The sequence below is a fragment of the Pagrus pagrus genome (genome assembly GCF_965226575.1).
Source record: "Pagrus pagrus genome assembly, chromosome: 19".
Classification (NCBI taxonomy): Eukaryota; Metazoa; Chordata; class Actinopteri; order Spariformes; family Sparidae; genus Pagrus; species Pagrus pagrus.
The window spans coordinates 2,879,986-2,892,213 of record NC_140203.1 but is presented as its reverse complement, the minus strand read 5'-3'; the positions used below and the strand labels follow the sequence as shown (position 1 = coordinate 2,892,213).

At 42.7% G+C, this 12,228-nt stretch overlaps 1 protein-coding gene across 1 annotated transcript; it reads right to left on the bottom strand.

Moving 5' to 3' along the window:
• Window positions 1–911: 911 nt before the first annotated feature.
• Window positions 912–10,740, bottom strand: brap (BRCA1 associated protein). Its single transcript, XM_084384004.1, has 13 exons — window positions 10,362–10,740; window positions 9,946–10,107; window positions 8,941–9,160; window positions 8,656–8,845; window positions 8,388–8,501; window positions 8,006–8,154; window positions 7,478–7,553; window positions 7,255–7,393; window positions 6,224–6,333; window positions 6,058–6,147; window positions 5,864–5,967; window positions 5,065–5,204; window positions 912–1,640 (listed from the first exon to the last, which is right to left on the bottom strand). The coding sequence occupies exons 1-13, from the start codon at window positions 10,438–10,440 to the stop codon at window positions 1,411–1,413; spliced, it is 1,803 nt and encodes a 600-aa protein (XP_084240130.1). The 5' UTR covers window positions 10,441–10,740; the 3' UTR covers window positions 912–1,410.
• Window positions 10,741–12,228: the final 1,488 nt, after the last annotated feature.

Genomic DNA, 12,228 nt, shown 5'->3' with positions numbered 1-12,228 from the left:
TCAGTGATGTGATGTGTGCTGATTTCATCAGAGCACATCACACACGGCAGACGTAGCGAGACGAAAACAAAGACGTAAAAGACGTAAACAGACAGAGAGGGAGGCTGAATGGGGAGAAAAGGCGTGTTAGTGTCTCGTATCTGCAGAGATTTTCTTGTTTTCTCACTTTGTTGCTGCTCGAGGCGCTTTACCAACCCAACATGTGGCTATTTGACGTCCTGGGAATGAGACTCAATAATCAACTATCTTTGTGGTGCGTTCAGGAACAGCTGGGACAAATCCTACTGACTCTACCTTTAACTTTAATAGTCTTTGAATTATATTAATATGATGTGAGCTTCAGTTAGCTTTGACCACAAATGTCCTTCAGAGGGAGACTTTTTACTCTGATACTCTGAGTACATTTCAGAGCCTGTACTCTATTACTTTTACTGGAGTAAACAAGTTGAATCAGTACTTCAGTAGTTCAGATACTTTTACACAAGTATCTGAACTTCTACTGGAGGACAGGATGTGTCGACTGTTGCCTCCTCTGCAGCTGAGTCAGGCTGTCACAGCTGATCACTGATTGGTTATTGTGACTGTAGATACACTGAAGATCCGCCTCTATTTGCAAACCAAATTGTGTTTATTTTCATCCTGAATGCAAATTCATATTTCTATTTTTTTTATCCGAGTTATTTAACAACCCTCTCAGAGACGTCCTCACAGATGCAGCAGTACCCCCCGTGGTGCACGGACCCCTGGGTGGGACTCACTGACCTCGCTGTGAGAGGGTAAAGACACTTCCTGCTCCTCCCTGAAGACTTCCTGTCAGAGGTCTTCAACTTGCCAACAACAGATACAACAACATGGTGATTCAGTGTTTCACCTCCAGTTTCTTTCACTATCTAGAAATGATCCTTTGAAAACACATTTCAGCATTTTACTTAAGAATAAAACAGAACAAAAGTTTAAAAAGGATTTTTGAAAACATGATATCAAACGTTCATCTACCAGCTTCTCTTTGCTCAACTCAAACACGTGAAAGAAATTGATCTTAACATTTGAAAGCAATATAAAGACTTTGATAAGAAGAACTACAACAGGGGCACGAATGAACATGATCTTAATCAAATAAACAGATTATTTATCTCTTCTCTCTTCTCAGATTTGGGGATTAGCAGAATAGATTTACATCACACAGATGAAAAGCTTGTCGTGTCTTTAATGACCGAGCATGTCTCCACGTCTCGTCTCGTGGAAGCTACATTAAGTTAAGGTGTGAAACTGTGCAGCTGAACATCGTCCTTCTCCTCGGAGTGCTTTCTGATGCAGACACACGTGAACAACAGGACAGCCATCGACGTGCGTCCACGCTGAGAGGCAGCGACAGTTTGTAGCATGTTCCAGTAGATTTTTAGCAGCTGCCTACTTCCTCTTCCTGCCCCGGCCTCTCCTGCCCCGGCCCGAGGAGGGACCGGCTCCCGCCGAGCCCAGAGCGCCGTCTGACGGGCTGGCTCCGATGTTGATCTGTCCCTCCTGGATTTCACTGCGAGCCTCCGGAGGCAGGTGTTCGATCTGCTGCTGCGTCTCCAGATAAAACATGACGTCTCTCAGCTGCTCCTGCAGCTCTCCGATCGCCACGTCCTTACGATCGCCTGCAGGAAAACACCGGACAAGAAGCGGATGTCAAAGATGTAAAAATTAGCATTTCTGCATTAAAATGTCAAAAAATGATGAAACCTTTGTTGTTTATTTTGTTGAATTGTGTTCTTACTCTATCCTAAATGTTTCAAACAATGTGGTCGTGCAGTTTAAGTCCAGTATTCAGTCTTTTTTAGCTCTATTATTGATTAATCTAATCATCTGGTGTCGTAAATGTCAGAAAATAGTGAAAAATGTTGTTTGATCCGTCGTAAATCCAAAGATATTTGGTTTGATACGATGTCATACAGAGAAAAACAGGAAATCTCTATATTTGGGAGATAAAATGACTGTTTTTGCATGAAAAATTACTTTAACAATCAAAATTGGTGGCAATTATTTTTCTGTCGAACGACTTAGTGTTGCAGCTCGAGTCTCGACCATCTCCTTCATGAAAGATCTGGCTCTTTAGCTGGCTAGTCTCCAACGGTGTCTGTCATGCTATAGGATGTACATGTACAAGCCTCGATGTTGAGGTCAACACACAGCTGTGTGAACTTCCTGTCTATACAAGAGACTGAGATACACATTAACACCTATAAACACCAGAGAGGCAGTGCTAAGAGTGATGAAACATACAGGAGATTCAACATAATCATCATCAAAATCATAAACAACAGATAAATAAAAATGTTTCCCACAGATGAGCTGACCGGCAGCCGTCATGTTTCCCACAGGGTGATTTCTAATAACTCTGTTCATCCTCTGACTCTTCCTACAGCGCCATCATCAGGTCACATTCATTTGTTCAATCATTTGGTTTATAATATCTGCAAATCTATCAGCTGATCATCTGTGCTTTGTGTGCACTGCTACTTAGCAAATGCTAACGAGCTAACAGGCAAAACTAAGACGTTGGGTGCGTTCTGAATTGGATAGCATGTTAGCATGTCTTGGTGGCTTTTAGCTTTCGGTCTTTAGCTTTAACCGACTTTAAAGGATCTTTATCGAGTTCATGTTGTGTTTTATTTTCAAATGATTTTGCCGATATTTTTACAACATGAATCTCAACATCAGCAGCCGCTTCGAGAGTCCACGATCGTCCTAATGCTTCCAAGAAAAGTCTGCTTGGCTGAACTTATTCAGTCGCTGCACTGTTGGGAAAATTTCTGCCATGACGGTTGAGTTGTTAATAGATAAGAAGAAGGAATTTGTGAGCTCCACGTGTCTTTTTCAGGCTGAAGTTAGAAAGTTAGAAAGTCTTCACGGAGCAACGCAACACAAACATCAGTGTTGATTCAGTCTGAGTCACAGGCACGAGCGTAACCTTAACATCAGTCGACTAAACTCTGACTAAAGTCACTTAAAACAAACAAACAGACTGGTCACGCTACTGCACGTCAGCAGGAAAATTGTGGTAATTAAAGTGCTCAAATGAAATCGACTCCAGCAGGAAAGAGTATGGTGGCCGGCTGTGGATTAAACGTTTGAAGAGTGTGTGTGTCTCCTGCACATAAACAGAGAGCACACACACCGGAGAGCGTTTGTTTAAACAGTCCTCATCCTCCGAGCTGAATGTGAAGGAAAAATACAGGTATGTCTAAACTGTAGACGGAAAGTCTGCGTTCGGACCTCCAACCTGACATTTACGTTGCCCTCGGGCGTAGTTGTGACTGAAGTGTAGGAGGGCTCGTTAACCGTCACATGATCTGAGCTTCTCTATCTGAAACACTTGATCCTGACATCCTCTCCACCTCCCGTACAAACACTTCGTTCACATCTTCATCTCTTCCTGAGCGACTGCGCTCGGCTACAGGCGCAGCTCTGGAGTGGAAATTTGTTTATCATTTGCAAATATTACCGTCTGAATGAGGAAGTTCTCTCCGACTGCCGGCCTCGACACAAAAATAGCCCCAGGCGCACATGACCTGAATGTGAAGCAGCCAAGAATTCCTGTCCCGAATAATATTCCTGTTCCTCTGGATTCTTCAGTCCGACGTTCACGTTGTTTATTTTTGATGTCAGGGTTGTGGCTTAAAGTTAATTGAGGAGTTAGTTTATTTAGAAGCAGCAAGAGATGAGCTAATGAGACTCGTGGCAGGTAGAGATGTAGAGATGTCATGAGAAGTTTATTCAAGCTGATAAACTTCATCGTTCTGAACCAGAACCTTCAGTATTCGATTCAAATAGTTAAAAAATGTGCAGAAACATTAAAAAAATAACTAAAATTAGCAGCAGAATGTGCAGAAATAACAATTCTGACATCTAATATATTGTATTGCAAAGATGCATACTGAAGTTAGCATGCTAACCAGCTAGCCTGTGGTAGCAGTGGAAACCCCAACACTCCCCCGGTGCTGCTAGCTGCATAGCTAACTGAGCTAGCTGTAGCGACAGTTAACAGCAGTTGGTTATTCTGGTGAGCTACTGCTCCCTATTCATTTTGAGTATAAACTCAACAGGATGCCAATTCTTACATATTGCACCTTTAATGCTGCTGGACTAGTGGGTTTCTTTGTGAAGGACTTGGGTCGGAGCAGAAGAAGGCAGCAGATCATACATCTCATCAGAAAACACCCAGAAGACGTTAAACTTGATTTAAAAAGTCTTCTTCTGAATTAAACGCATCATTTTATCTGGAGGGAAACAACATCTAACGGAAGTTTCTGAGTGAGACGCGTCACTTCCTCCTGATCTGACGAGCTGCACATCGATCCGACCACAAAGACGCCACAAACGATTCTTTCTTTGATATCTAACTTATCTAACTTCGGCGCCAACTGAACAATGTTCAAACGCTGCTCGGCAGAAAGATGTTAACTTCAACACACGTCACAGCATCGCACCTGAGGAGGAGAGTATACCAGCGCGCTCACCTGCCGAGCCGAGCCGACTACTGAAGGGTTAACTGACCCCGGAGTAACTCCTGATTGTAACACAGAAGCCTGATGTTAGCCGGTCTTACTGGACTTTTCTTTCAGTGTGAAGGGAGAATAAAATCTCTGATGGAGGAGTGAGTGAGTCTACAGTTCACCTGAATGGTCAAACCTTTTTCATGACGTCACAGAGAAGTTGATCTTTGACCTTCAGGATATAAAATATCATTTCCTCCTCTCAGACATACATATGAGAATAATCATCATCATGAATTGTTGAGTCAGGGCTTAAATAAACAGTTTGTGACGTCACAGTGCCTTTTCACCACCGAGCTCTTATCAGACCATCCTTGTGATAAATTTGAAGAAACTCCCTCACTGCATTCTTCAGATATTACGCTCAAAAGACCGAAACAGACGGACACCTGAAAAAATACAGCCTCTGGAAACAGCTGTTATCAGTGCAGAGCCATAAAACACGCCCAGCTTCCTCCATGATTGTTTATACAGCGTCGTGCTCCACAGTGTGCAGCAGGAGGAACTCGTCCTCCTCGTCACTCACCGCTCTCCTTTCCTTTGCGCTCCTCGTCGGCCAGCTGAGACTGCAGCTGAACCTGATTGGCTCTCAGGCAGCGGTTCATCTCCTGCTCCTCCTTCAGCTCTTGGCTCAGCTTCACCACTCGACTGCTCAGCTGAGCGCACCTGAACACAGAAGAGCACAGACGACTTACACAAAAAACTACAGTTTATTACAACTTTAGCTTTATTTCAGAAGTCCTTCCTTCAGTAGAACAAACCACAGGTGGACCTAACCATAGTAATACAAGCTGGCATGCACAAAACCACAGCTCAGGAGCTCACACACATAATTAATGGTTTTATTTATGACCTGTGTGTTTCCTGTTCAGACATGTCAAACTGTCTGCTGGGAATAAAGAGACCTGTTGCTTCAGGTGTGACCAGACTTAAGGCCTCTGCACACCATGTCAGAAATTACCACGTCTAAAAAGAAATACAACCTCTGAAATTGGTGGACTTGTTTTAAATGTGCGACTCCAGTACGGCTCGTATTGTATCAAACTGGACCACTGACACCCCAAAACAGGGTTCGAGTTATAATCTGAGTTTTGTGTCTTGAGTTAACCTTAATCCTAATTTACGTTTAGAGATAGATGAAAAGGTAATATCTGAACTGATCTGTTCACAGGTTCATTGGTAACAGGTGACAGCATCATGATTGGTGGACGTCTCAGTCATTCACAAGCAAGGACGAGGCGACGTTCAACACTTTGTGACACACATGATTGTAAAAATAAAGGATATTACAGTGGTTCGGTGGTACTGCTTCAGTCGTCACCTACTTCTTCTCCATGACCTGCTTCTCTTTGCTCATGTCTCCGAAGCGTCGCTCCAAGTTATCGCAGCGCTCCAGAGTCTCCTTAAACTTGGCCTTCATGTTGTTGATCTGAAAGAGTTACGTGCACAGAACGATCAGAATAAAACGATTTCAGAGAGAAAACACGATTAACGTCCGCACTGTAACGAGGCGTCGTACCTCCTCGGCCGTCTCCTTCTCCAGGTGGACGATCTTATTCTCCCAGTAAATCCTTTGAGACTCCAGCTGGCTCGTCAGCAGGTACGAGTACTGCAGAGGAGCAGAATCCATCAGGACGTTTCTGTGTTTATCGAGCAGATAAAGTGAGAGAGCAGCGGGCGCTTACCTCTAGTTGAAGTGCGTCTATTTTCTCAGCGTGGCAGGTGTCTCCCTCACATTCGTACTGCACCATCTTCCCGTCCGTCTTACTGGCCACCAGCCGATGAACGTAGTTATCTACGAGCACAAACATCAACAGGGACGGGTCAGTGAGTGAAACATAAGAAACACTGGCATCTAGTTTGATAATTGCTTCATTATTTACAGTTATTTATTTAAGCAAAAGTGTTAATTATTTGCTGCTTCCGGCTCCTCAAACTTGAGGATGTGCTGTTTGACATGACTGTAAACTGAATTTCTTTGAGACAAACAAATCTTCATGCATCACATCTGGCTCTAAAGAAATTATAACGGTAACTCTTCTGATATTTTATAGACAAACAAATAACTGATTAACAGAGAAATTATTTGAGGAAAATTTAAATTAGTTGCGGCCCTTCCACATCTGATCAAACTGGGCTTGAGAGTCTGAAGTACGTGGGTCAGATTATTCATAATATTCCTCATTATTTTAAGCTTAAGTAAATATTTAAGGTGTTTTTTTTGGCGACTTAAGAGCCGTCAAAGATGATTACAACAGAACAACGTAAGGTCCACACAGATGACAGGGTTCCTACACGTTTCCAGTCAAAATTAAGCACTTTTCAAGGACTTTGAAGATGCATTTTCAAGCTTTTCCAGCACCTTAGGAAATAATACCTCTGATACTTATCATATCAAATAACATTTTTGGCATTTGTTGGGCGGCCCCCTAAAACTCAGCTTGCTCTCAATGGTCTTCTGTTTAATAAAGGAAGTAATAAAAATGATTAAAAAAACATAGTGAGGCGACTGTCAACAGAAGGTTGTGATTACAGGAGCTGACATTTTTTGGTATTCTTCTGCCCTCTAGTGGCTAAAATGGATTAAAGCGGCTTTAAGAGCCATAAATTCTTGGAAAGGATTTAATCTTGTAATTTACAGTCACCATCCTGAGCTATCAACACGTACCTGCTCTCTAAAACACACACACACACAAGCAGACTACAAGCCGAGTACCTCCTGCGTAGTCCCAGACACGGTGGTTGGTGAGCTGCATAGCGTAAGTATGCTGTGTCTCCTCAAAGTGCTTGTAGGCATGCCGGCTGACGTAGCGACCACAGCCGATGTGGCCGCAGATCAAACAAATCCACAGGTTCTACGGAGAACAGAGACAAAAGCTTCAGAACAAACGCTCAAGAGGAATAAAAAGAAGATCCGGCAGAAGATGGAGAACGTTTACCTCCTGCACGCCGCACTCAAAGCACTTGTTCTCCTCCACTGGTTCTGGTGTTTGACAGTACCGACACACAGGACACCTGGAAACAGAGCACATATTCACCTATTGTGACACGCGTGTGAGTGTGTGTGTGTGCGGTGGTCCTTTGTGACACAGAAGAATGGATGCAAAGAGCACAAAAACAAACAACACATGACCTGAAGCCCGCAGAAATGACCAGTGGACGAGGAAGAATCAGGTGAGGGAGCACGTGATCGGTGAGAAGGTTCCTTTATTTACATGCTTGTTGATCAGAGCTACATTTAAACTAAATCTCATGAACTGTTGCACACATGCAGCAGGAGTCACACCCACACAGCTGAATCCAAAACAGATTTTTATTCACGTCCCTGATACAAACGGTGAGAGACTGGGGGAGGAAGAGGTTCTTCAGAAGGCAGGAGATAACATCCTGTAGGAAACACAGTAGTGTGTGTGTGTGTGTGTGTGTGTGTGTGTGTGTGTGTGTGTGTGTGTGTCTACACAACTCACGAGGCGTCTTCCCACCGCTGGAGACACTGGCTGTGGAAGCTGTGGTTGCAGAGAGTGGTGAGGATGCCGTTAACAGACTCGTCCATCCTCTCCAGGCACACGGTGCACTTTGGCAGCTCGGTCAGCTCCATCACCGGCAGACTGGCTCCCTGAGGAGGAGGAGGAGGAGGACACAGGGGGGAGGAGGAGGACACAGAGGGGAGGAGGTTAGAGAAAGGAAACTGTGTTATTTCGTGAAATAGTTACATTTTAAGACATGTGTGCTTGATGTCTCTGTTCATGTCTGGTGTCACTGAAAAGCAGCGTCTCCCTCCACTGATTCCCTGAGTCGTAAAGAAGAAGAAGGTTTGAATTGGATTAAAATAAATAAAATTGAATTTACCTCTTCAGACTTAATAACCTCTGCCCGCTCAACATAGACCAGCTGGCACACCGCTTCCTCTATGGAGTTGAACTGGCGGCCGTTACACGCTGTGTAAAAACTGTCTGCGTCTGCCTGAAGAAAGACAGAGAAGAAAAAAGCAGCTTTAAATCAGATAGTGTGTGAAGTCACACGTGACAAAGACAAACTAACGTGTTCACTCACATCAGTTTGAACTTCCTGCAGTTAGAAAACACACAGTAACGTGATGACCATGCTGAGTTCTTACCTGTGTACAGAACTTAATCAGAACCATGTACTGGTTCGGGGTCGAGTCCCGGATGATCTTCATATGCTCCATGACATCATTAAATGGTGCCAGTAGCTTCATGAGGTCATGGCTCGTCATGGTCGCCGGGACCGTCAGGATGCACACCATCGCGCTGCGTCGCACGTCTTCGGTCAGTGACGTCATTTTGCTGCAACGAGACAGAAAAACAAGTTAATAAATAAATAAACATCCTGTTTGTAAACAGCAGATAACCTGATCAATAGACTCATCAGATCCACTCACTTGGTCTTGTAGAGGTGCATGATACCGTGGATGATCTCCACTGAAGGGTTCCCGCTGAAGAAGGAGATCTGCTCCGGGAGCTGCTTGGAGGGGGAGTCAGGAGCGGCGCCTTTCGCCTCGCTGCTGTCCGGTGAAGCCTCGTCGCCCTCCGGACCGTCTGCGTCGGTCTTTGCAGCCTGAGGTTCACTGTTCTGCTCCGAGTCTTCACCTCCTCCTTTATCTGGAGGCAACATGCAGCAGTTTAAAATCTACAAACAGTATTTGATGTGTTGACACTGTGTGATTTCTGCCACTAGGGGGCTCACTATCAAAACAAAACAAAAGACGTCAGTGTGTTGTGTTGTGTTGTGTTGTGTTGTGTTGGGACGGGCTTCACGGGGGCACAGTCAGTGGTCAGAACCGGCTCGGAGCCAGGCCTTTAGGAGGAATAAACACCTGGAGTCACACCAGATTCTGTTCTGATACCGACGGGAGGAGAGCTCAGAGAGGAACTTTTAACTTCTGGGATTAAAAAGTGGATTCATCTTCCTCCATTGTCGGGTGTTTCTGTTCTGTAGTGTTGACTGCTGACTGGTGCTGGAGGGGAAATGGACTTTACTTCATGAATGTAACGTTACAGAGGGAGAACCAGAACCAGAACCAGAGTCTCTGGTCTCTGGTTAGTGGGAGGTTTACCTGAATTCACTAACATTACCTTCTAGCTAACGTACAGATTTATCTGATGAGACTCGGGCACAAATGTTCACAGAAGATGTAATGTCTTAAAGTTTTATTCACGGAAAGTTACCTTGAATAAACTTGTGGATTTCTTTGGGTTTGAACATTATATAACAAAATATAAACACAAGTCTAGATGTTTTCGTACATTTCAAGGCAGAATTCCTGCATAATCTATCTTTAAAGAGCTTTGTTGACGATAAGAAGAGCACAGCTCTACCGATGTTATCTTTAATGAGCTCGACAGACTCTAATCTTGTGTTGTGTCTCTCCCGGACATGTCCTCACCTGGGCTGGGCTCAAACGTTTCTATCACCATGTCCCCCATGGCTCTGCTGCCAATGTGCTGGTGCAGGACAGTAGCTCTTTCCAGATCCGTCTTCCCACTCAGAGTGTGTTTGGCTACACCCAGAGCTTTCTCCTGCAGCTCCTCATCGGACATGTCCTCCGCTGGAGATGACAGAGACGGACCAGACAGTCAAACTGGACCTCAGAGTGTCTCAACAACACGGACACACATTACTCACATTAGCTGTAGCTGGGTTAATACGATAAATAATGTCTACTCATGCTAAAAGTGAGCTAGCTAACCGACAGCAGGAGCTTCAGACATGGCAGACTGGCATCACAGCTGGTTAGCTTCCTGGCTAACTCAACACAAAGCAGTGTTTTATAACGGTGACATTAAGAGGAAGTTGACTCACCTGCAGAGTACCTGAAACCTTGAGGAGAAGGAGACTGGTCGGCTAATTCCAGACGGATAACGACCAAAGACACACTCATGTGTTATAAAAGAAACGGACACTTCTACAAAGAACAACACAACCCGGTGTGACAGCTAGCTACGGACCAGCTAGCTAGATGACTGGCAGGCTAATAAGCTAGCGGCTAAGTATAATTAGCCGTTCCGTTCCGTTATTCCAGCTCGGTTACACCAGAGTGTCCGTCATACTGTTCTCGTCTTTCTCCGACCGGAACCACACACATTACATTTATGTGTTTTACAGATAAGACACCGTTAGTGTCACAGACTTTGAGCTAGCTACCCTATCTCTGTGCTCACAGCTGTTTCTAGCATGTTGCTCTTCTTCGTGTGCTAAATGAATCAGCACGTAATCGACCTCCGGTGTGTTGCTGCCACCTGCAGGAAGTAACTGCGCACTACACCCCCCATTGATTTTTAATTATAATTGTAAATTGCAGAAAACAATTGCAATTCTCCTTTAAAAACGACTAAATGTTGATGTAACTTTAAACACACATCCTTAAAAATAAAAATTAAAAAATAAATTAAAAAAAGTACATTTATTGTTAATTTGTTGTTGCTAAGATAATCGTATGGAGGCAAAGAAACAAAGATTAGAAATTATTATATGAAACTGAAATTTGAACAACCACAAATTTACATTAATCTAATATTTTACAGTTTCTATTCTGATTATTAACTCATACACTTATAATTATTATAATTTTCTAATTATTTTCTTAATTTATCTGCACTTATTTTGTCTTTATGCTGCTGAGACACCTGCATTTTCCCCGATCAATAACAGATTGTTTTAGTTTATATTATCTTATAAATGGAATTGAAAGGATTGATTGGTTAAAAGCATTTAAAGTACATTTGATTTCAAGTTTGTTTTTGTTCATAAAGTCAAAAAATATAATATTTAAAAAGACTATTCATGTAACAAGAAGTCAGTTGGTTATTTTTGGATCTAAAAAATTTAATTCTAGTCAAAAAATGAAAAAATAAAAATCTAGTTGCTCAGTTTGGATTAGTAAAACTCAGATACAAATAATCCCAGATGAAAAAAAAAATCAAACTTAAAAATTCAGGAGTTATTTTGTATTTTCCATCAGAACGCATAAATTTTTTTTTTACATTTTTTAATTTGCAAAAAATCCTGGAATTTAAAGGTTTTTTTTAGATTGGAAAATAATTCAGTACTATAATTTTAGTAATGGCTTAATTTCTCAAGATTTCAAAATCAAACCCACAATTGTTGCAACGTTAATCGAAAGAAATGATTAATTTATAAAGAAAACAGCCGTCAGGTAAACTTTGTCCTTTGCAGCTTGAAAACTTCCATTTTTAAAAAAAATAGGAAAATAAAGTCGAGACATTAAACAACAAAATTCTCACATTGACTTTTTTTTATTTAAAAAAAGCTTTGACATTCCAGTGTTTCTGTTTTCCATTTTCTAACAAAAGAGGGTGGTGAGATGACGCTCCAGATTGTCGACCATTATCCTGAACCTCAACAACAACAACAACGACAACGACACATGAAGTCTGATCACAAACATCTTCCCTCCAGCCGTGGATCCATTCAGACAGACGGGCTCGAGTGTTCGGAAAAAAAGGCATTTATTATTCGCAGGTGTGTGTGTGTGTGTGTGATTGTATACAAGACCAACAGGAGGGGAGGGTTCACCGTTTACTCACATGTTCACATTGTTCTGCCGAATTCTTAATAAAACAGTAACAAACAAAAAGAAATGAATCAGACTGCTCCATCAGTGCTCCTGGTGATCGTCTGTAAACTACGTCACTGTCTGCTGTTATCT

What these genes read in the sequence shown, in the direction of transcription:
- brap (XM_084384004.1), bottom strand. Translation starts at nt 10,440, where the DNA reads ATGAGTGTGTCTTTGGTCGTTATCCGTCTGGAATTAGCCGACCAGTCT. An exon ending in AACGTTTGAGCCCAGCCCAG is followed by an intron (nt 9,161 to 9,945) that starts GTGAGGACATGT and finishes TGTTGCCTCCAG; the next exon opens with ATAAAGGAGGAGGTGAAGAC. An exon ending in AGAAGGAGACGGCCGAGGAG is followed by an intron (nt 5,968 to 6,057) that starts GTACGACGCCTC and finishes TAACTCTTTCAG; the next exon opens with ATCAACAACATGAAGGCCAA.